General features: G+C 59.5%; 1 protein-coding gene across 1 annotated transcript in view; it reads right to left on the minus strand.

Annotated features, from left to right (window-relative positions):
* The window catches only part of RFX1 (regulatory factor X1), a 32,052-nt gene extending 7,764 nt beyond the window's left edge, over window positions 1-24,288 (minus strand). Inside the window, 10 exon segments of the mRNA XM_019427494.2 lie at window positions 1,232-1,396; window positions 1,398-1,632; window positions 4,445-4,539; window positions 6,111-6,206; window positions 7,327-7,443; window positions 8,411-8,518; window positions 9,185-9,268; window positions 9,484-9,593; window positions 16,321-16,675; window positions 23,884-24,288. Coding sequence (XP_019283039.2) covers window positions 1,232-1,396; window positions 1,398-1,632; window positions 4,445-4,539; window positions 6,111-6,206; window positions 7,327-7,443; window positions 8,411-8,518; window positions 9,185-9,268; window positions 9,484-9,593; window positions 16,321-16,627 — 1,317 coding nt within the window. The 5' untranslated portion in view covers window positions 16,628-16,675; window positions 23,884-24,288.
* Window positions 24,289-24,494: the final 206 nt, after the last annotated feature.

A 24,494-nucleotide genomic window follows, 5' to 3' on the forward strand; every position in this document is an offset into this window, starting at 1 on the left:
ATGGGGAATGTCTAGAGGACGGCAGCGTTCTAGTGAAGCATGTCTGCAAACTTCGGGTAAGGACCCGTTACAGGGTCATGAAATCAGCTGGGTGGGTCACAACCAGCATTCGAACAACATAGACCTGAAGCCGGGCTACATGGGGGGTTATAAGGGAGGTTCAGCCTGCCTTCTGAGAAAGCTTCCGTCTCGGTTATGTGGTCCATGATGGGTGGCTATGTCAAAGGGCGGTATTTATTTATTTAATTTAAAAAAAGCTTTTTTTAATGTTTATTATTTTGGAAGGAGAGAGAAGAGAGAGTGAGCAGGGGAGGGGAGGGGCAGAGAGAGAGGGAGACACGGAATCTGAAGCAGGCTCCAGGCTCCGAGAGCTCTCAGCACAGAGCCCGACGTAGGGCTTGAACTCACGAACGGTGAGATCACGACCTGAACCGAAGTTGGACGCTCAACCGACTGAGCCACCCAGGCGCCCCCAAAGGGCGGTATTTAAAATCGCTCCAGACCCCCGGGGGCACCTGGGTGGCTCGGTGGGCGAAGCGCCTGACTTCGGCTCAGGTCATGATCTCACGGTTCTTGAGTTTAAGCTCTGCATTAGGCTCTGTGCTGACAGCTCTGAGCCTGCTTCAGATCCTCTGTCTCCCTCTCTCTCTGCCCCTGCCCTGCTCGCTCACTCTCTCTCTCTTTCTCAAAACTAAATAAATATTAAAAAATAAAAATAAAAATAAAAAAAATCACTCCAGACCCCAGCTTCCAAGAGGACAAGGACCACCCTGAGACTACTAGGCCCTGATCCAACCACAGTCACAAAGCTAGTGAGAGGCCCGGCCCAAGTGACTCCATACAGCCCACCTCTGGGCAGAGAGAGGTTTTCTTGCCGCCTTCTAGATGGACAAAGTACCTTGCTCACGGCAGCTCCCCCCATGCGGGTGCCTGCCTCTCCCTCCCCTTGCTATACGCCTGCCATCATCAGTTCTGATCATAGGAGACAACACTTCTTGGGGCCCTGGTCTAACAGCCTCATGCATATGAGCTGAGGCCCAGAGAGGTTGAGTAACTTGTCTGAGGCTACACAGCCAGGATCTGATCCCCGGACATCTTCATCTGAGGACTCCCGCGCAAGGGTGCGAAGACTCCTGCTGCCGGCGACCAGTGACCACCCACCGCCCGCGCCCAGCACCTCCCCCCGCCCCCGGCCCCGCATGCCTTTTCTGGGGCCCGAGTTGGCACTTACGGTGGCTGGCGAGGCACGCGTGGTGTGGGAGTAGGACTGGCTGGCGCTGCCCAGCATGTAGCCGCCCTGGATCACATAGGTGCCTGCTCCGCTGCCGCCGCCGCCGCCGCCGCCACTGCCGCCGCCGCCGCCGCCCCCGCCGCCGCCGCCGCCGCCCCCCGCCCCCGCCGCCGCCACCGCCGGTGCCGCTGGCGCCGCCGCTGGCCCCACCCGCGCTGCTGGCGGAGCTGGTGACGACCTGGCTCCCGGACACGTACATGGGCACGGAGCCGCTGCTGGCCACCGCCTGGGAGGTAGCGGGCGTGCTGACCTGCGCAGCTGTGCCTGCAGCTTCGTAGTAGCTCGCGCCCGCTGTCTGCGTGTACAGCGGCGTCTCCGGGTAGGGGTAGGTACTGGAGCGGCTGAGAGGGAAGCAGAGGCAGGAGTCAGCGGGCAGGAGCTGGGCAGCCGAGGGGCGGGGCGGAGGGGGCTCCTGTGGCGCCGGGGCCCTCCCAGGATGGGAGCCAGAGGCCGCCAACATTTACCCATGCCGGACCAGGCACCACTCTGAGCGGGTGCCTGATGGGGCGCAATTTTCCATGTAATCCTCAGAACGGCCCCTGGCATGGGAGCCCACACCTCAGATGTGAAGAAGCCAAGACAGAATGGCTAGGTCACTTGGAATAGGGCACACACTTCACTCAATTAAAAACAAACAAAACAAAACAAAAAACAAAACAAAACAAAACCAACTCATCGAGCACCTACTGTATGCTGGGCACTGTTGCAGGCACTACAGACCCAACAGTGGGTAAGAAAGAAAAAGCCCTGCCTGGGGGAGTTCACGTTGTCGCCGGGAAGCCAGAGGAGAAGCAAGCACAGAGGTGAATCAAGGGCATTGCAGAACGTGGTCGGTGCCCAGGTAGTAAAGGAGACGGGAAGAGGGGGCTGGAGAAAGGGGAGGGGTTCTACTTTCAATCCTGTGGCCACCCTGGGGGCCATTCAGCGACGACTTCTGGAGTGCAGAGCATATCCCTTTGAGGCAGAGGAGCGTTCTCCTCCAGCCGTCCCAGGACCCGCGTCAGATGATGCGGGGGCTCAAGGCTGCAGTTCATAGCAAGAGAGCAAAAACAACTGGGGTCCCTCTTTGGAGGACAGTTAAGTGAAAGGTGACAGAATCCTAAGAAGGGGTAAGAAAGAGGAAGATCCTGCCAAAGAAGAAGCTCCAGAACATTTTTTCAGGTGAACGAAAGAGGTGGGGAAAGGTAAGGATGGGGTTTCCGGAACAGGGGGGAGACTGTGCCCCATTTCCTATCTATGTCTGCATCATGCGGGTGGAGGCCCCATGGATGGGGAGTAGGCATCTCACAAGACATCGTTGGACACAGTTTTGGTTTCTGAGTCCTCTTAACTTATTAGTGATTCAAAACAACATCAAATTTTAAAAATCCAGAAAGGGAGCAAGGCCGGCCAGATGGGACCCGCCGCAGAAGGCTCTGTTGTAACAGGCTCCTGAAGGAAGCTGGGGAAGGAGACTTGCAGGCCTCCAGGGCGGCAAGGAGAAGGCGGGGGGAGGGGCAAGGGGGGAGGGGAGGGGGGGGGAAGGCTGGTCACCCGAAGTGGGCGCCCTACCTGTTGGACACCAAGAGGCAGCTCTTGACTGCGGCATCCTGGTCCACGTCTACTGAAGTGGCACCGGGTGGCACCAGCAAGTGCCCTCCACCCCATCCCCAGGCAGGGACCACAGCCAGCCCAGCCCAGCACCCCACCCCACCCCACATCTGGAGCCACACGTGCTCGAAAAATGTTGCTCTGGCAGCAGTTTGCTGCATGATTGAACGAATGTGTGCATCTCTGGACAGAGCCAGAGCCAGAGGTGCAGGGACTGTGGCTTTGGCCAGGGAGGGGGTCCAGGCTGGCAAAGGGCTGGGAAGCCGGTTAAAATCCACTGCAAGAGACAGACAGGGGACACAGTGCTACTAACAATTTCACCAGAATCCGATGGCGGTGATGGGCCACGTGTGATCCCACACGCGATAACCACAGAGGGGAGAATTCAAACAGAAGCAAGGAGAGACACTGCCAGGGGAGGCAGAAGGAGCCAGCCCGGCACCACAAGGCCTGGGCTTGTGCCTCCCTTCTACTTTCTGGGGGCCCTATGGGGGCCACTCTTCTTTCCGGAATGCCCTGTATGGTCCCTACCCACTCTGGTTAACTGCGTGGCTAAGAGACTGGCAGCACGGGATAAGTCAACGGAACTATGAGGTAGCTGGAGGCCGTCGACCATGACTCAGGTGCCAGGGTCAAGCCCCCTGGGATAGGCCACAGCACCACAATCCAGGGACTGAGTTGCTCTATGAGCTAATCCCCAGCATCACGCCCTTATGGGACAGGTGGGTGGGGGATGTAAGGAAAAAGGTCAGACACAACGCAAAGAAAACCGGATGAAGCTTCCGACAATTAAACCGACAATCACCGTGATCCTGGAACTATTACTGTGAAGGAGGAGAGAGCGACGGTGGTGTGAGGGGTCTCCCGGACAAGACTGAGCCAGAGCGGAGGCTCGGGCAGGCCTCGGGCATCTGCCTGACGTGGCAGGCGTGCAGGGCACGCAACAGCAGGGAGAGGAGGGCCCCCAAGTGTCGGCCGGGCGGGCACCGGCTACGTCGTTCACGCTATGTCTGCACCGTGGAGTACTATGCAGCCGTTAAACAGGGTGACTGGGACCCGGTCAGAGAAACAGGCAAGAGCTTTGAGACACACAACTGGGAAGAAATAAAGGACAGAACATTCTGCCCGTTTCTGAACAAAAAAGGGGCTAGTTTCTATTCTCAGGATGCCTCTAGGAGGAAACAAAGAAACTGGTCACAGCACTGCCTTTGGAGCAAGCTTGGGGGTCAACAGGGAAGATTTCTTTTTCTTTAACATTCCCTACTAATTCAGAAAGCTTGTCTTATAAAAATTAAATTTTCTTTTTTTTTCTTTTCTAAAAACCAGGCCCATCTGACCCCAAGGTCTTAAGTTATACTGGGATGCCTTTCCCAACCTGCGAGGGTCCCCTCTGCTCTGCCCCTGCCTGATGGCTGCTGGTTATCCTGGGGAAGCACCTATCACCCGTCACCTGAGGCCTTGAAGGCTGGCTGGTCTGCTAGGGGCAGGGACTCTCAGGCCTCAAGTCCCAGCAGCAGGGTCCTGAGCCGACCTAGGCCCCCCCCCCCCCCCCAGCCCACTCACATGGCACTGGCCGTGTAGCTGGCGTCACCACCCTCCACATACTGCACTTGGCTGGAGTACACGTGTGGGACGGGCACCTGCTGGAGCTGCTGCACCTGGTGTGGGAGGAAGGGCACACAGAAGGTCAAGGGTGGGGCGGTTCCTCTGCCTCTGCCTCTGTCTCTAAAGGGCTGGTAGCTGTCCAAGCTCGCAAGGACACCTGGCTCCCCGGCGGGGAGGCTGCGTTTCTGGACTTTCTGAACACATCCTGGACAGGGCCAGGGGTCAGAGGCCCGGGGGTTGTGGCCTTGGTCAGGGCTGGGAATCGGGCGGAGCTGTGTCAGAAGCCAGGACTCTGCGCTTAGGCTACGGACGGCAAGGATGGGGCCTGACGTGAGGCGGGCTGAGGAGACCCCGGAGTCCTACTCTGAGCGTGAAAGCTGGACCCCACAAGTAGAGCCAAGCACTGGGACAAGGCTGTCACTAGAGCTAAAGCCAAAGCTGGAGCCTGAAAACCACATACAAACAGGGCCTCAGGGGTGGAGCCTGCATCAAGGGAAGGATCCCCGTCCGTAGGGGCGGGGCCTGGAAACTAAGTACAGGATGTCAGGGGAGGAGCCAGAGGCCAGGGGTGGGGCTCCGGTTGGCGGGACACAACCTGGAATTACTGACAAGGTTTGGGGGGCGGGGCCTGGATTCCCCACCCCCATCCCCCGCCCGTCTGTTGGAGTGGAGGCTGGGACCTGGGACCGCCAGTCTTGGGGGTGGGGGTGGGGTCGGAGGTGGGTCCCCACACTGGCCGGGCGGAGGTGGGGTCTTCAGGGCCAGCAGGGCCAGGCGGGCAGCCTGGGGCCGGGCGCCGGCCGGGGCCGGCGGATCCCGCCCCCGCCCGCCCGATGCCCCCCGCCCGTGCGTCGGCCACCTACTTTGAGGGCCGTGGCGGCCGTGCCGAACACTAGCACCTGGGGGACTCTCTGGATCCTGACCCTCTGGTCGGGGCTGGCTCGGGCCGGGAGCCCGGGCAGTGGCTCGAAGACCACTTTCTGCTGCGGCAGGAGCAGGTGCGGGGGCATCACGCCCACCAGCTCCACCCACTGCTCGGCGCCCGGCTCGTAATGGGGCGGCGGCGGCTGGGGGCTGCCTAGCTGCCGGACCTCGCCCCTGCACGCGGGCGGGAGCGGCGGCGGCTCCGGGGCCAGCGCGCTCGGCCGGGGCCCGGGCGTGGGTGGCCGGGGCGGCGGCTCCGGCGGCGGCGTGGGCCGGGGCTCCTGCTGCTCTGCCTTCCTAGCGGGAAACTGACTGCCTGAGCTCTGGAGGACAAACAGAGACACTGGGGGGTCACCGGGAGCGGCCGCGGGCGGGGCTCTAGGCCTCCGCCGCCCACCGGGTCGCTGAGCCCACGCGGCAACCCCACGGAAGATCCCGCCCGGTGCCTCAGGGAGGGGAGAATCCAGATCTCTCTCTTAGCAAAACCTGGGCCCTTGAACCGCCAGGTGCCGGGGAGAGGGGAGGCTCCAAGACAGAGTCTAGAGCCCACAGCCCAAGCCCTTGAGGAACTCCCCGCCCCCCCCCTCCCCGCCCCAGCCCCGCCCCATTCCCTCCCTGCAGCCCGATGGGCCCGCACCCACCCCTCCCCAGCCCGGGCCTAGTCCCAGTTTGCCCAGAGGTAAGTGGAGAAGACACGCACCTCTTGAGCCACGTGAACTGGCTGGAGCCCCTGCACCGTAAGTTGCTGCACGGGGCCGGCTTTGGGCGCCTGTGGAGTGGCTTGGACCACGGACCTCTGGGATGGAAAAGGCAAGTCAGACTGTGGTAACCGTGGCGACCAAAGGCCCACCCATCCCTGAGCACCCACCCCATGCCCCCATGAACTCCCGTAAGCCTCACAGCAGCCCGGTGAGAAAGAGGCCACCATTCTCCAGCTCTTCCCTGCCGGCCCTGCACCAAGTGCCTTTGAGATTCAGGACCACATTGACCCCGGGCGTTCAGTTAGAGGCGTGAACAGAGGCTCATCAAAGTGAGGCTGACAGGAAGTGGCAGAACTGAAGTTGAACTTGGGACTGACTGCGGGAGTCCTTGTCACCCACCCCCACTCTGGACATGAGTTATCGCACACCCCCACCACCCCCACATCCGCCTGCCTCCACATCCTTGCTTTCATGCTACCGCAGGAATACGGACATCGCCCTCAGGGCACAGAGCGAGGGGCAGAGGCGGGGGGTGGGGTGGGGTGGGGTGCCGAGTGGTGGATTAGGACTCGGACCCAGGCCTGGAGGTTCAGAGGGTGCGTGGTGCTCGGCAGGACACCTGCGAATCCTTCAGGATGGGGTTTCCGCTTTTCCTCTGGGGGAGGTCTGTGCCTTTCATCTGGTTTTGCGAGGGGTTTGGGACCCCGCAACGTGAGTGATGGCGACCAGATGGCAGACGACCCTTGCCACTTAACCTGCCCCAGCAGCTCAGAGCATAGCCTCCTCCCAAAGGCTGGCCGTGCATTTGGAGGCTGGGCCTCTCCCCGAGCTCCTTAGGGGTAAGCCTGGACTTGGCCTCGGGGCTTCCTCCCGGCGAGTGGGCCCAAAGAGGCAAGGTTGTTTCTCAAAGTTGTTTCCAGCGCCCGTTCAGTGTTAGGTGCCACCTGTGAGGACCACATTTCATCCCCCAGCAACCCCGACCACCCTGCCCCCAGACTCCCAGGGCAGAAGCCATTACGCAGATAAGGATGCCGTGTCTGAAGGAGAGCAGAGGTGCTTGCCAGAGGCCCCGGGGGGGCCGGCTGAGGATGCACCCCTACCTGCTCGGCTCCCACAGACCTTCCCGACCGCAGCTCTCCCAGACAGCCAGGGAGGCCGCAGAGGCTGCCTGGCCAGGACCCCCTGCCCCAGCCACCGCCCGCCTTGGCCTGGCACCTCTTGGGTGACGGGGACACTCTGCTGAACGCCACAGACCTGCAGCTGCTGCGGCACGGCACCCGCGGGGGCCCCAGCCGTCTTGCTGGAGGAGCTGTTTGCCTGCCCCGGCGACCGCTGCGAGGGAAGGAGACACGGGAGCGTAGTCTGGGCACCCAGGCCCTGGAAAACCCTTCTCAGGAGGGCTGTCCCAAGAGCTACTTGGGGAGGCTGGCAGTCTACAGAGGTCTCAGCCTCCTAGGCTGGTAACTGGCCGCGTTTCATGAATCCAAATGCCTAGTCCCTGCCGTAGCCCCGCTCACTCCCAGGCAAGGCTAGGGGTTCGGCTCACAGGTGCCGGTGGGGGGACCCACCCTCCGCAGCCCAGATGGCCTCAGCTCAGAGGACACCTGTGCCTCCGAAATCAGAGGGACTGCCGCCTTGAGGTGAGGAGGGGTAGGTGAGGCGAGCCCCACTTTCCAGATGGGAAGGGATGTCCCAAGGCCACACAGCTGAGTGGCGGCACCGGGCACTGACCCCAGGCAGACTGGCGACAGAGTCCCTGTGAGCTCTGGGCCCTGCTGTGGCCACTCGGAGCCGACGGCCCTTGGTATTATTAGCTGTTTTACACAGAAAACACTGGGCTCAGGGGGCTCCAGGGGCCTGGCCAGAGTCCCCCAGGAGAAATGGCTGAGCTGGGGGTCTGACCCCAAGCTCCTGATGCTGCCACCTATGCTCCCAGCCACCCGTGGTCTGCCTGCCTCCAACACACTCATTAGTGCTTAGGGGGTCCCCAGAATCCACCCTGTAGTCTGGGGAAGAGCCTCTACCAGCCCTGAGGGGCGCAGGGGGACCCGCTTTGCTTCCCGGGATGCGGGGTCCTGATGCGGAGCTGCGAGGCCCATCTCAGGCTGGGGTGGGAAGCGGCTCAGAGCTGGCAGGGCCACGAGTCAGGCAGCCAAGCCACCCGACCCGGGCTCAGTAAGGACTTTGGAGGAGCGAGTGGGCTTGGGGGCGCAGGGACCCCTCCAAGTATACTCTGGGGGTACATGCCCAACCCGGGGAGAGAGGTACAGAGAGGGCAACCGACGGGGCCACCACCTACCTCAGGGGGCGAGTGCACCTGCTGGGTGCCATGCACTGTCAGGGAAACCTGGCCACCCTTGCCGCCTGGGGCCGTGCTCTGCACCACCAGACGCTGCGTGGGGAGAGCCTAGAAGCAGGAGGAAAAAGGACCACAGTTCACTCACAACAGCCCGTCCGGTTCCCGCGAGCATCTGCGCCACACCAGGCGATGTCCTGGTGGTGCTCACCGTCAGCTCACAAAACTGCCCCGACGGCCCCCGGGCAGCACTGTTACTACCCCCACCGCACACAGGGTGACAGCGAGGCCTGGGACGGCGAAAGCGCTTGCCCGAGGCCCTGGAACCGGTAAGTGGCCGAGCCAGGGTCGACATCCAGGGAGCCTGGCTCCGCAGGCCATGCGCAATATGCTCTCACCCTTGAAGCCCGTTCTGGGCGGAGCCCCGTCACACCGCCGGCAGCCTTCTGGGGGACAGGCCACCATGTACTCACGGTCCCCGTGCTGGCTACGGGCTCTTGGCTCCTAACTGGCATTGGGCTCTCTGCTTTGAGATATCGGGGCTGGGCCTGAAAGCCACCTTCCTTATTGCTACTCCTCGGCTGTCTATTAAGATGTCTCGTGCAGCAACTCCTTCCCCAACGGGCCCTGACTGCCACCGTCTCACTGGCCGGAGGCGGCGGTCATCCCCCTGGATGGGGCCTAGGTCCTTGATGCTGGTGAAGGCCCATCTGAGCAGGCCACCAGGAACTGGCTCTGCAACCCAGGGGGAGGCCGGGCCTGGTGTGGCACCCTTACCTGCTGGGGCACTGAGATGTTGGTGAGCTGGAGGGGAGACACGTGGCCCGGCTTGGCCTGCACGCTTGTCTGGACCAGCAGACGCTGTAGGGGCAGGGAGTAAGGACCTGAGCCATGCGGGCTTCCCCAGGGCGGGGCGGGGGTGGTGGCTGAAGCGAACATCTTGCTAAGAACAGGTGAGCAGATGGCTCTGGCAGCAGGGTGGGAGGGGAGGCCAAGTACCTGTGGCCACCGTCACCAATGCCCCTCTCGTGTGCCCTCCCGCCCTGCCCCCTGGGGGGGAGGGGAGTGCGTCCTACCTGCTGGGTGCCCTGCACCTGCTGAACCACCTGAGTGGGGACTCCGGTCTGGCTGGCTGTGGAGCCCGGGCTGGCTTCTGATACAGTCTCACTGGCCCGCATGGCGCCTTCTGTGAGGAAGGGTCACTGGGTCAGCTCCGCCTGCTGTCCCTGTCAACCCTGAGCCTGAGCCCATCAGGAGGGGACGAAGTGGCCTGAAGCTGATCCTCTGACAGAGCGGGGTCTCTCCAAGATCCTGCCTGTCTCCTGGCAGGCCCTGACACTGCACATTGGGATAAGCCTTAAGGACCTGTGGCCCTTGACAGGCAGAAGCAGCCCCACCCCACCCCACCCCTCCTCGTCCCAACGCTAGACCAGGAGGGGTGACTGAGGAGCCGTGATGCTCAGGCCCAGAGGGCTGGATCCCTTTCCCCAACAGATAGGACTTGTGGACAGCCAGTGACTGACCCCCTTCCCCAGGGTCTCAGCAGCCCTGGAAGGACCAAGGTGCTGGGGCCACCTTCCTCAAGAGGACTCTTGGCTTCCCAGGAATGGGAGATGGTCAGGAGTGAGCTCAGAAGGCCTTGCCAGCCTGTGGCCAAGCACCTCCCCTCTCTCTCCACTGTCCCCAGCCTCCCTGTCCTCGGTGGGGCGGGGGCAGCGGGGGGATGGGGGGGGCTTGGAGGTGGGCAGGCAGGTACTCACGCTGACAGGCAGCCGAGAAGAGGCAGTCGTAGAACATGGTGCCCACCTGTCCCCGCCCTGCCCCTGCCCCCGTCCATCCAGGGGAACCTGCCCCATGGTCCTCACTCCTTGCCCACCTCTTTGGGAACAGCAGGGTGCGTGGGCAGCTTTCTACCCGCAACCTTGGGGAGCTAATCCCTCCCGGTGGATGCAGAGCTCCCGGCTGCCCTCTTAGAATAAACACTCTCCTCCCAGCAGACATGGCCCAAGCAGGGCCTTCTCTGGGCCGGGGCCTTGCTATGAAGTCAGGAGGGAGGCTGGTACCCGGAAACGCTATCGGGCAGGCGCAGGTCGAGTTTCATGCACGTCTCGCTGAGCGATTAACAAGGGAGCTGAGAAGGGGAGGGGCACGGGGGGCAACTGTCCTTGAGGGATGCTGGCTGGGAGTCCCCCGCCCCAGTCAGGATACCATCCATCCTGCCCCCTCCCTGTGGCCTGGCTTGGTCCCAGCAGTTCCAGAAGCCAGGGTAGGGTGGTGGGGCGCATATGTGCCTGCCTTCCTCCAAAGTGCTACCAGGAGCTAAGCTGCCAGTGCCACCTCCCCAGGGAGTCCCTGGCAGGACTGGAGGGTGGTGGGCAAGGAGGAGGGCTACCTATCATGCTTCTAGTGCCCCAAGTGTTGCGCTACGGTCTTCCCGGGTAGCTGGAGACAGAAAGAACTTTTATCACCCCTGTTATTAGATAAGGCAAGCGACAGGGAAAGAGGAAGTGACCTGCTTAAGGTCACCCAGATGGGAAGTGGCAAGACAGGATGCTGGCCCAGATCTGTGCCCACGTAAACCTCACATTGTGCGTAGAATCCAGAGTCTCAGGTCATGCTTGGGCTGACACCCCAAGGGCCGTGGTAAACAGTGGGGGGGGGGGGGGGTCAACGGGAACCCCAGAAGGACCAGAGCATCGGGAACTGGGCCTTGGCTATGTGGGGACACAGGCTTGGGAGAAGAGCCTGGCCAGGGCAGAAGGGCAGTGCCAGGGAGCAGCGAGAACCTCAGGGACCAAGTCTGGAGCAGAGCTCAGGAACGTGTTATGCATTGGGGGGAGGGGGAGTGGTGGCCAGATGTGGGAGGTGGTTGTTGGGGGAGGCCTCTGATTGGCCACACGTGGGACACACATTGGGACAACCTCAGGCCTGCCTGGCCAGCTGCCTCTGCAGCCAGTTCCAGGAGATACCAATCCCTAGATCTGGCTAGAGTCCTCCCTCGTATCCACTTAGGCTTCCCGGAGCAGTGAGGGAGGCAGCCATCACTGAGATGGGCCCCCGGGAGAAACCTGAGAAAGCCCTGAGTCACGTGAGGGGCCTGGCACACCTGGCCGTCCGTGGGACACGGGGAGCCAGGCCCAGCCCAAGGAATGGCACCCAACCGAAGAGGCCTCTGACAGGTTTTGCCTAGTTCATGGTGGGCCAGTGACTGGAGGGCTGGCGCCAGCTACCTCCTAGGCCCGGGGCCTCCGATGAAAACGCCTTCAGTGGGACCTTCAGCGGGACCCTCGGCAGCTGGGAGGCCTGGGGACCTGCTGAGAGACCAGGGGATGGGGAAGCCCCAGGAAACAGTCTGGGATGGTCCTCAAGGCTGGGAGCCCCGCATCTGCCAGGCCAGGAGGGGGTGCCAGGCTGCACCATGAAGTAAGCAGGTGAGATTCCAGAGAATAATATTTGGATGAGGAGCTTCGTGTGTGTGTGTCTGTGTGTGTGCGTGCGTGTGTGCGTGTGTGTGTGTGTTGGGGCCTCTGCATCTGTCTGTCTGCTTTCTCCATTCTGGGCATGTGCATGAGACCAGGGAGGGCCCTGCAGCCTCAAGTCTATAGTCAGGAAGTGGCAGCTGGTTTCCTGTCCCTCAATCTGATGAGCATCACTTCCTCCCCGGGCCCTGCAACTTCCCCATTGAGACCTACTCACATCTCCAGGACCACGAGCTATGAGGGGGGAAGACTGAGGGAAGCCCCAGAGGCTTGATGACAAGCTGTCGTCCTCACGGACGACAGACGGGGCAGTCTGGCTCTCTCCCTCCCGATCCTTTGATCCTGGAAATGACTTCCGTCAGGCGCTCTTGGAGCGGCCTGTGGGTCCTGGGTCCCTCGTCTGCCCTGACCTTGGCTTCCCCGTCTGTAAAGCTCTCTTTTGGACACAAGTCTTCCTGGACTCCCAAGGACTCCAAGTGTGAGCGAAGCAGGGAAGACGGGCTGGCCGCAGACCCTCCTTCAGCCCAGCCCTGTCTCCTGCGGGCCGGCTCAGTTTCACCTTCCTGCCGGTGGCAGCCAGGGCCCGCAGTGCCCTCCTTCCACCTCGAGTTTCGGCAAGAGGCTGGCAGCCTGTGAGGACAGGCACTTATGGATCTAGAGGGCTGGTCCTGAGCAGGGAAACGAGTTTCCTTCCCATCACCTCCAAAGACACCTTCGGGCAGAGCCCATAAAGTCTGGCGTGTGGTGTTGCTCTCAGTTGGGCTTCCAGCCTGGGCTCCAGGTTGGATCTGGCCCGCGACCCCCGCACCCCCCCCGCCTCTTCCCTGTGTCCCCCTGGGTCCCTGGTCAGCTCAGATTGCTCTGGCTCTGGAGGAGCCCCTGGCACCTTGCCGCAGCCTTGACTGGTGTCAGTTACCTCCCCTACCCCCGCTGCCGTGCCTGGGATGGGCTCACGTGACCCAGAGGCCACCCTTAGATGAAAAGAGACACTAACCCAGGAGAGGGTCATGGAGGAACCCTGGGAAATCACTGCGAGGGGATGGGGGAGGGGCCAATGGAGCAGCAAGTGGAATTACAAGGTACAGCCAACCTCCTCTTCCTCAGAACAGACGAAGGAAGCATCACCCAGTAACCCTTTGGGGGACGGGCTCCCCGCCACCGGGACAGGGAGCAGCGGGGAACAGAAAGCCCCCAGCACCACCGTGAAAGACAGACCAAAGAAGGAATCCCTAGTGTCACCCCCGCAGCCCGTTCACTGCAGCCCACCAGCATAGAGTGGCCCCACGGTATAACGGGGGACCAGGGGAGTGGGAGCAAAGGCCTGACCTCTAAGCACCAGGGGCTTGCTCCCTGGGCATGCATCAGGGAGCACAGGAGAGGCTGGGGGCGGGGATAGAGGAACATGCCAGGAGTTGGGGGTGCCCTAGGGCCTGGAGCCATGTGCCCTTTCCAAACCCTTGCCCTGAGGGCCCTGGACCCCCAAAGCAGCAAAAACCAGCACCCAGGAAGTCCAGGGCCAATCAGATGCCCTGTATGCTGAGCGAAGTCCTCCGGCAGTGACAGGCGAGGCCTCCCGCCTGCTCTCGGCTGCCCAGGGCTGACCGAACGTGAAGGCTGTGATGGGTCAGGCTGGCACTCACGTGGGTGCTCACCAGTCATTCCACAAAGACCCAGTGGACAGAGCCCCGCCCTCAGGGATAAGGGGCTGGGCGTCATCACTTCAGGTGACGATGAGTGTTAAGAAGAAAAATAAAGCAAAGTCAGGAGACGGAGTGAGCCGTGCAGGGTGGGGAGGTGTGGGCGTCAGGGAGGTGGCATCTGAGCAGACACCAGAACAGAGAGGACGAGCCATGGGAAGGTTTGGGAGGGCAGCGCTCCAGGCAGAAGGCGCCGAGAGCGCAAAGACCTGGAGGTCAGACTGAGCCTTGTGGGTTTTTAGAGCCGCAGGAAGGCCAGTAGGGCTGGAGCAGGTGTGGGAGGGGGCAGGTGGGACCCGGTGGGGCTGGGAGGCTGGCAGATCTCCCAGCCAGAGTTGGAACGCTAGGCAATTGTCGGCAGGGGATGTAGGAAGGGCGGAGCTTTGAAAGCCCTTTCCTTGTGGGAGAGGCCACAGGGGGCCAGCTCTCCTCAGGTGAGAAAGCCAAGGTCAGGGTTTCTCAGAGAGGGTTCCCAGGGCCACCTGCCTCCGAATCATCTGGGTTGAACTGGGTTGTGATGCGATTAATCAATAGTTGCCATCAGGCTCCCTCTTGGGCGCTGTGGGGGTGGACGGTGGTGGGTGAGGGCAGGGGCTGGATCAGGGTGGGGGCCGTGGAGGTGGGAGAGATGGTCGGTGCTGGCAGCATTTAGGAGGTGGGGCCAAGAGGTCTTGCTCAGGGATGGGTAGGACGGGAATCCAGGCTGGCCTGGGCCCGGGTGTGGTATTTATTAGGACGAGGAAGTCTCAGGAGAGGGCGGACTGGATGAGGGGAAAACATCCAGAGTTCCATCTGGCCATGCTGGCTTGGGAGGCCTGTTCAACCCTGAATGGATGGGTCACAGGTGGCTGGGGTTCAAGGCCCTGGCCCAGGGAGTGCTGTTAGCACCGAGGTGGGAGTGAAAGCAGACACACTGGACAAGGCCACCCTGAAGGGACGGGAGGAGGAAAACAGCAAAGGGGGCTGAGAAGGGAGGCAGGAAGTGGGCAGAGACCAGGGCAGGAGGGTGCTTCTGGGAGGAAGGGGACCAGTGTGTCAGGTGGCTCCCAGGGACCAAGGAAGCAGACCATCAGACAGACAAGGTGGAGCTGTGGGCGACTCCCAACTGGGGCCCTGGGCGGGGGGTGGGGGAAAGGCACAGGCCAGCAGAGGAGAGAAAACGAGTTAAGGAAGGGAGGGGGAACCCTTCAAGGAATTTGAACTTAAAAGGAAGTGAAGCCGTGGGCAGCAGCTGGAGGGGTGCAGGAACTGGGGTTTCTGGTTAAAATGGGAGCTGTTTCACTTTTGCAGGCTGGTGGGAAACGTGCAAGAGAGGGACTGAGCCACGAGGCCCTGGAAGGGATGGCCTGGGATTTTCAGAGCTGGTGGGCACAGACCCACCCTGAGAGCTGTGAGGCCAGCTCAGGGAAGATGGGGTCCTTCTTGATAAGTGATGGCGCCTGTCCCCAGTCCCCAGTGAGGTAGGCAGCAGGGTCAGGGATCAGGAGGGAGGAGTGAGATGAGATGATGGAGGTGAGGGTCGGCTTCTTGCAGAGTTGGGAGGTGGGGTATGCTGGTGAGAAAACCCAGCAGGATAACTGGGCAGTGCTGGGAACCTGCTGGAGATCTGCGACCTGGGGACCCTGGCCATGTCCATGGCTGGTGCTCTCAGCATGGCTCTCACATGACATCCCTCCAGGCCAGTCCCTGTGGTAAAGAGTCACCACTTTGAGCCCCTGCTTGCCCCCACCCCCACCCCTCTCTGGAGACCCCGACACTGCCAGGAGCCTAAAGGATGCTGCTCGGGGCTCCGGCTACATCCGCTCTGGTCCCCTGGGGTCATGTCAGTTGCCACATATCACTCTATATTGTCCTATCTTCCTAAACCTGGCCTTGACCTGCCCCTTCCACAGCCTCCCAGGATGGCTTTGCGATTCCCCCTCCTTCCCTTTCCATTCTGGAAGGATTGAGGGGCTTCAAGACATTCTCCCCCTGCCCTACTCCCACCCCATCCCTGGGTGCACACTGGAAACCACTGAAGATGCCCAGTCCTGGTCTGAGCTCTGCCTCCTCAGGGGCGTGACTCCCTGTCCTGACCCTCTGCTCCCAGTCCCTCCTGCTGGGCCCATCTCTAGGACGTGGGAAAGATGGTCCAGGCAGGAATCACGGACGCCACGACTCAAGCTTCCCGGCCACTTTCTCTACAGCCACAGGGGAGACTGCAGTGAGAAACAGGGGTCCTTGGCCACGCGATCAAGAAACTGCCCAACCAACAGCCTCCCTCGGCCCCTGGGTCCTGCCAGAAACAAAAAGGGTGCACCTCTGGGGAGGCCTCCCAGCTGACCTCCCCAAAGTGCCCCCACGAACGCCTCGCATGAAATGAGGGCAGGCCGTTCGCCCTCCGTCTGCAACAGACGTTTGCAAACTTTAAGTCCCCCGCCCAGTCCTTTCCTCAAGTGGCAGTTTACTTGGGGACAGAGACAGAAACAGCTCTAAGGGCCGCCCTGGTGGAAAGGAGTTCAGGCGCACAGAAGCCTCATTGCTTGGCCTGACCCCTCCTTCCCCAGAAACGTCCCCCACCACGTCCCCCCCCCCCCCCGGGAACCCCAGCAAGTTTGAAAGCTGCCGTGCTGTTGACAGGCACAGTGACAGAGGGAGGGCGTCCCTGTGCCCCCCTCCATCCAGGACGCAGGGCTCCCCAAAGTCCTGTCCGAGTCGTTCTCAGAGCACCCCCGGCTCCGAGGACATGTCCACTTACCAGAGACGGTGACCACGATGTACTGCTGGGACGCCGGGGTCGGGGTGGGGGCGCCAGCCGGCTGCGAGGGCGTGGGGGTGGCCGGGAGCTCCGTCACATACTGCTTCTGGCTGCCTGGTGGCTGTGCCTGGGGCTGGGGGCTCTGCAACTCAGTGACATATTGGGGCTGGGGGGTAGCCGCGGCGGCAGGCGGCTGGGGGGGCTGGGGCGCCGCTGCTGGCGGCGGTGGTGGCTGGGGCTGGGCCTGTGGTGGCTGGGATGGTTGTGGGGCTGCCTGGAGCTCAGTAACGTACGCTGGTGTTGCCATGCCAACAGTGGGGGAAATGATAATAAATAAGGCTTTTTTTTTTTCTTCCTTGGGAAGAAGGGGAGGGGGGGGAACAAAAAAAAAAAAAAAAAGAAGGAAAAACAAGAATTAATCTACAGGCGGAGGAAACCAGGGGCAGCTCCTGGCTCCCTAGAGACACGGTTAGGTTCATCACTAACTTAATTAAATCCTGAGGCTGGTGGCCAGAGACAACCAACCCATCACTGCAGGGGAACTGGTTATGGACTGGGGCTGGCCCACGCTTCTTCCACTCACCCCTGTCCAGGGCTTCTGCCTTCTTCCTTCCCAGCCTCGGCTGCCTGGGGGACCCCTGTGTTAAAGGAGGGTGAGGGAGGGTGGGGTCTTGGGCCCTCACCCAGAGACAAATAGTACACTTCTCCTGAGGGCTCCTGCAGACTGGGCAATGTGCTGAGTGCTTTCTCTCCATTATTTCATTTTAAACTTTGCAACAACCATGCCTGGGTTTGGGTTTGCTCCTGCCAGATGAGGAGCTGAGGCTCAGAGAGGTTAAGGAGCTTGCCCCAGGCCACACAGCAGGCTGAGGCTGAATCCTGGGCACTCTGAGCACCTGAGTAGCTGGCTAATTGTTGGAAGGTAAGGTCGTGGGGAAAGCTGTCTCGCAGCCAGCCTGCCCCAGTTCCCTACATGCCTGCTATTTGGACTTGGATTCTTGGCTGGGTATCATTCCCAGTGGGGTGCCAGACAAGGGAAGAGTGTTTTTGAGTCCAAAAAGCTCTTAGAGCAGCTTGTGGCCACAGAGGCTTTCAGGCCCTCGAATGGACCGTAATGGGTTACCATAGCAGATGTGAGCTCATCACAGGAAGAGTGCCCTTCCGAGTCTAGGGGCACCGGGCTGGGAGCAGGCCCCGGCCACAGGGCAGGCTCAGCAGTCACCGCTGACCTCAGAACGGGGCCGGCCCAACCAGGCAGAGGCAGCTTTTCTGGCTGCTGAGGGGTCGTGGGTCCCGCTCCCAGGTACTGGGCTAGGCACCCGCCCCTCCTGATGAGCCCGGTCCCTTCTAGCTGACCGCGCCCCTCCCAGTGCTAAGCCCCACCCCCGCAAGCCCCACCTCCCTCTCACCAAGCCCAGAAGATGGGCAAACGGTTTCCCCGGGCCGCCGCCGCCGCCGCCCACACTAACGGGTGCCATCCCCAGCCCCTGAACATCTGAGGACAGCGGAACAAACACTGGGGTGGTTAACAGAAGCTCCAGCCCCCGTATCTTCGCGGCCCCTGCCAGCTCAGGGAAGTATTTGAGTTTGACAGCCCTGCCCGTGGTCGCCTGTGACACCCGTGGGCACTCCAGGCCCCGCTGGCCGCTGAACCAGAGGCTCTCCTGCGCTAACCCTTGAGCACCTGTGTGCCATCGCGCGCCAGCAGGCAGCCCTCCGGCCACTGGTGACGAGGAGTGGGATTTGCAAGGGGAAGGGTTTGCAAGTGGGATTTGCAAGGGGAAGGACGCGGGGGGTGGGGGGTGGGGGGTGGGGGTGGGAACAACTCTTGGTTGACCGGAAGCGCCAGGAGCCCTGGCTGCGATCACCTCTGCACAGCAGCCCCATGACGGAGGAGCCACCATGGCCATTTTACAGATGAGCAAAACCGCGCCAAGGGTGCCCAGCAACTGGTAAGAAGAGGATTTGAACCCGGGTCTCTCTGAGCTCCAGATGTGTGCTCTTAACTGCTAGCCCCACCCCGGGAGCCAGGCGCAGGGCTCACTTACTTCTCTCAATCAGTACATAGCGTGTTCCCTGTTTTCCAGACGGGGATACCTGAGCCCCATGCACAGAGATTAAACACCTGCCACGCGCAAGAAAATGTCATCATCCTGCAGCCCCTGCCCTCCCAAAGTCTTCATGCCAGCATCAGAGGGGCTGCCTTATGGGGGCTCCTCACACCATCAGGTCCAAACTCCGGCCGAGCTCAGGTGCTCGAGTCACGGCTGCTGATCAGTGTCCGTCTGTTTGGGGTCAGAGCCACCTCGACACGAACCCTGACTGGTCTCTTAATTCATGAACACGTTACTGACCTTCCGCTGGGCCTCAGTTTCCCCATCTGTACCTGGGGATGAGGAGGACACTGAGGCATAGGGCTGGTGTAAAGGTCCGACGAGACAAGCCCAGCACCCAGTAAGCCCTGAGAGGTGGAAACCACTATTCTCCTTCTCCTTGAACAAATATCTGTGCCAGGTAGAGTTGGAGGGGGAAGGGGAAAGAGGTCTTAGAAAAGAGGTGCCCAGGGGGACTCCAACCCTGGTGTTTGTTCATCAGCATCACCTACGGAGCTAGTTAAATGCAGGCTCCTGGGCCCCACTGCCCAGAGTCTGGGATGGCCCCAGAGTCTGCTGTTTGAGCTAACTCTCCACCAGATGGTTCGAGGCAGGTGGCCCTGGGGGACGTCTGTGAGAAACCCTGGCCTGGGCTTTTCTGAGCCCCAGCATGGCTTGCTCCTGGGGTACCTCCCACAAGGAAAGAACTTTAAAAGCTCCACACTTGCAGGTGCTTTCTCCTCCTTGAGGTGCAAAGCCCGAAGGCCTCATTCCTTCCACTCAGGGGCAAGGGAAGGAAGGGACAATGAAGGCTGAACAGCGAAATTGAAAAGGAGGAGGGGAGGGGCGCCTGGGTGGCTCAGCCTGTGAAGTGTCTGACTTCGGCTCAGGTCACCATCTCACTGTTTGTGAGCTGGAGCCCCGCAGCAGGCTCTGTGCTGACAGCTTAGAGCCTAGAGCCTGCTTCAGATTCTGTGTCTCCCGCTCTCTGCCCCTCCCCCACTCGGAGTCTGTTTCTCTCTCTCTGTCTCTCTTAAAAATAAATAAACATTAATTTTTTTTTTTTTTTTGAAAAGAAGGGGAGATTAGTGAAACAGTTAAACCAACTTCTCTATTGGACACCTTCTGAGCACTGTCATTGCCATCCGTCTCCAGGAAGGGCCATACAGGATCCCAAGTTTCCCACAATTGTGTGACCAGGGAGCCCTTTTCTTTCCATTCGTGGATGAGTAGGTTAAGCACTGTTTTGCAAGGTGCTCCCTAGACAGAAATAAGTCACAAATATTTATACGGCATGAGACCCCTGTCTTTACAGAGCAGGGCACACAGAACAAGGGAATCACTCAGCAAACCTGTTCCTTGGCAGTGAAACTGCCAAGAAAGTCGCCAATGGCTGTATCTATCTTTCAAAGTCAGTATCTGTTTTTGGAGAATGTTTGCCTCAATCATTGAATCAATCTGTGGGCAGGCAGCCTCTATTGCAACTATTCAACTCTGCCCTTGCAGTGAAAGCAGCCATAGATAATATGTAAATAAATGAACGCAGCTATGTGCTAATAAAACTTTATTTATAGACACTGAAATTTGAATTTCATATCCTATCACGCCAGGACATTTTATTCATGCCACACAATATTCTCCTTTTAGATTTTTTCCCCCCAGTCTCTTAAAAGTGTAAAAATCATTGTTTGTTCACAGGCCACACAAAACCAGGTGGCAGTCAAAGTTTGCCGACCTCTGTTCTGGATGCCAGATTCTACAACGAGATGGTTTACATCTTGGACAAGGCCCTCCGAAGGAAATGGAAAGAAAGCTCACTTTCTTCATCCGTAGAATGGCTTCAATGGGGAACTTGCAGGGGAACGGGGAATTTAAATATCATGATGTGCGTTTCCTTGATCCTCTATAGCCAGTTAGTTTTTAAGACTTCTCTGTAATTCCTCCAAAACAGATCCTAAGACTGGACACTTCTCTCCACTTTCATCAGCCAATCCCAGTTGTCGGACCCCCACAACACTCTCATTACTGGCTCCTAGCTCCAGTCTCGCCTCTATAGTCTTTCAGATCCTTTGAAAACACAAATCCTATCTTGTCACTCTTGTATTCAGGAGGTTCCAAGGCTCCTATCACAGAAATTAAATAAAATCCAGAGCCCGTCCCAAGACCTCTGGGCCTTGAGGCATCTAGCCCCTCAAGTCTCTCCTTCTCACTTTGAATGTTCTAGTCAAACTGGCTCTTGCTCCGAGAATGTTCCATGCCTCCTCCTGCCTCAGGACCTTTGCACCAACTCTTCCACCTGATTGACATCCTCTCCTCACCTCTACTCCCCTTCTCCACTGCTGGCTGCCTCATATCATTCAGGTCTCAGCTTATATGTCACCTTCTTGGGTCTCAAGTGTGCCTCCCACCCCAAGTACTCTCAAGCACAGACTCCTGTTTTATTTTCTTCCTGGACCTCTATTTCCTTATTTGCTTCTTTTTTCTTTTTTTAAACATTTATTTTATTTTTGAGAGAGAGAGAGAGAGAGAGAGAGAGCAGGGGAAGGGCAGAAAGAGGGAGACAGAGGATACAAAGCAGACTCTGCTCTGTGAGCACAGAGCCCAATGAGGGGCCCAAACTGACGAACCGTGAGATCATGACCTGAGCCAAAGTTAAGAGTTAGCCGCTTAGCCGGCTGAGCCACCCAGGCACCCCCCCCCCCCCACCCATTTTCTTATCCATAGTTCCTCTTCCTTCCATGACCAGAAATGCAAGCTCTCCCAGGGCCGAGACCTGGCCCGCCTTGCCCATCACTGACCTCCGGGTCCAGAACACTGACTGGCACGTAGTAGGGACTCAACTTTTACTGTCAAATGAGTGTCCACGTGCCAGGAACACACTGTTAATGAGTGTCAAAGGTCACTGTGAATCTACCAATGGACGAGACCTTGTCGAAGAGTTACTGCCTCCTGCCTCTGCCTGCCAGCAGCAGCCTTGTGCAGCAGGGCTGGGCAATGCCCCCTGGTCCAGAACGGGCTGCCCAGCCCAAGAAGAGCATGCAGTGTGCCGTTGCTGTCTGCAGGCTGCATCCCTGGGGAAGTCTGCCTGGCCCATCCCCGAGATGTTGAGATGTGTATGGGGAGGGGAGGGCAAGGACTTCAGCTCCAGGGACACCATTCCCACGACACCCACATCTCTGGCTCACCCAGCTGCCTCCTGGAAGCCTTGGGGCTGAGTCTGGGCCCAGGCCCAGGAGAATTTTTTTCTGTTTGGCTGCTCTCCTGAAGCGGGAGAAGGACTATTCAGGAGCGAGGGGAATAACACTTTCCCACTAGAAACTAGAGTCCTGGTATCCAGCTTCCCGGGATCTCTGTCATCTCTGTCATCTGCCCACACGGCCCAACAAGTGAGTCAACCTTTAAAGCCACTAGGCTCTCACCCAATTCAAAATGATAAAAATAAATACAAGCGGTGTAATTCAGAGGGCTGAGCAGGAAAGGACAATCGTGATAATAAGGGGAGCCGCTAACACAGTTTGAGCAATTACCATGTATTTGATGTTCAACATGTATTCTTTCGTCGGGTCCATAACACAGGAATATGAGATTAAGAGTGTTACCGATGGTCACTGTCCCTCGCTTGGACAAAAGGAAACTGAAGTTAGAGAAGTACAGTAACTCATCGAAGGGCACACAGCGACAGTTGATTGCGCGAAAGCAGCTGATTGCTTCCACAGGAGAACTAAACCAGTGCCCTCAACCCTAGTCACAAGACCCCTCTGGGCCTGGGCCCTTCGAATGTAAAAGTTATGGGGGGGAGGGGGCAGTTAACAAGCCTAGATAACTGCTAACATCGCCTTCTGCTCAAAGTTTGCCTTTCCAACGGGTGGTGATGACCTTTCTGGCGACTTGGTATTTCCAGTCTGGCTCTGAAAATTAATCTCTAACTTTCTGAACTTTCAAGGGGTCCTGTCACCTCTCAAAGAGGAACGGGTCTAGAAAAAGTCTCCGAGAAGTGAGACCCCCCCCACCCCTCCCCCCTTGTCTCAAATTCCCGACGGAAAGCCTTAGGAGAGCCTGAGACGATCCTTTTCCTCGAAGTTTACTGACTTTAAAAGAAAAGGGCTACAGTTTGCACACCGCCACTCAGCTCTGCTGATGCCGAGCTCCAAAGCAAGACAGAGAACAAGTAAAGTGGACTTGCCCAGCCGGCTATCTGAAAAAAATAAATCCTTCCCCAAGCAGGTAGATCCTGTTGCCCGCCAAAGCAGTCGCTCAGATTCTCCTGTAACAAACATGGAACACTTCCCCTTTCCTCTAATCTTGATGTGCCGCTCCTGCCCACGTGGCTCTGGAGGCTGGTACCTCCTCAGTGACATGTGACCCAGCTGACACCAACTTGATTGACACAAAAACATGTGTCTGGCCAACAGAGGCAGCTTAACAAATCTAAGAAACTTCCCCAGGCGCCATTTGCTTCCCGTTCCCAGAAAGGCAGACCTTGATGGGCAAGAAGGTTAGAAATCGTCCCATCTCCAGAAACAAGTCCTCTGGCCAGGGACGATACGAGGTCTAAGAGAGCAGCGCACAGAGAAGCAATCAAGTTTCTGTTCGTCTACCTCAGTCACCCCAGATCACTCCTCCCCTACCATGGGCTTCGACTTCTGCAAACCAGATCCTCCCGGCTGAAGCCATATTCCTAGCCCACAGTTTCGCCATGAAACTTTGTTTTCCTTTGCTTTCTCTCCGAGAATAAGAGAGATTTAGGAACAGACGGCAGTGTGGAAATCAAGATTAGCTAACAGTTCTATCAAACCATATTCAAAAATAGCACATAGCAGTAAAAGTTCAAAGATGAGGCCTAGAGAAATTCCTGAAAGGAGTCAGAAATCCCTGAAATGTAGAAAAGGGACGATGGCAATGATTCTCCCCACTTTACAGAATGGAAAACTGAGGCCTCAGATGTGGCAGACACGGAGTACTGGGAATGACTGGGGGGGGGGGGGGCTCTAAAGCGACGCAGCACAGGTGGCTTTCCATCCCTTTGGGAGGCTGTAAGGCCCTGGCGGCAACTGCCCCACCCGGTTCCCCCGCCACCGGCACCCGCCGGTCCCGCCCACACCTTACGACCTGGCCCCGCCCATTCACCTCCGCCCCGCCTCGCCCCTCCCTCGCTCCCATTGGCCCAGCCTCCCCAGGCCCGCCTCTCCGCACCTCCCAACATATAAAAGCCCCCCGCCCCGTCCAACCGACCTCCACTCGCCGCCGGCCTGCTAGCGCCCGCCCCTCGCGGGGGCTGGGCCCCGGACCCCAGGGGCGGGTGGTGTCGCCCCAGCCGGGCCCCGGCCCCCTCCCCCACGGCCCCGACAGTCGCCGCCGCCATTTTGACCGCCCGCCCCTTCCCCCCGGACTATGATTACAGCGACACCCGCCGCCCGGGCCCTGCCGCCCTCCCTGGCCGGGCCCGCCACCCCAGGGCCGCCCGGGTTACCTCGGCTTCTTCCTACTTCTGTCCGCAGAAGGGCTTTCCAGAGGTCTCGGAGGCGATGTTGGGAGGGGGACGGAACGTGCCGGGGTCCCCGGGCCGGGCAGGGGGGGGTGGGGGTGGGGGTCGGCCGGGCGGTTGTTGTTGTTGACTCGCGTTGCCGGGTTGCTTGGTCGCCACGACTACCGTGGCTATGGCGCCTCCGTTTCCCTCACCGGGGCAACTGTTGCTACCCACCCTACACACGTCATGGGCGGGGGCGGAGTCCCGGGTGATTGGCGGCGCCAGGAGAAGTGATTGGATGGCGCTAGGTCCTGCTGCTAAGCTATTGGTCCTAAGTCACGCTTTTCAACACCCTCTAGACTTCTCGGCGCTCTGATTCATCGGTGTGAATGTCCGTCAAAGGAAATTGAACCCTCAAAGGCAGAAGAACCCGTCACTCCCGCAAGGAAGCAGCGGCCTAAGAATAAAGGGGTGGGGTCTGTGAGGTTGGGATTGGCTTGCGGCTGTAAAACCTGCCTTATGGTTCAGCTAAAGGGATGTCAATCCATTCCAAAGGTTTGCCGCGCTCTCCAGCTGGGAACCGTGCGCATGCGCAGCACGCAAAGCCAGCTGGG

The sequence above is a fragment of the Panthera pardus genome, unplaced genomic scaffold (assembly GCF_024362965.1).
Source record: "Panthera pardus isolate Hobbes unplaced genomic scaffold, ASM2436296v1 HiC_scaffold_8, whole genome shotgun sequence".
Classification (NCBI taxonomy): domain Eukaryota; kingdom Metazoa; phylum Chordata; class Mammalia; order Carnivora; family Felidae; genus Panthera; species Panthera pardus.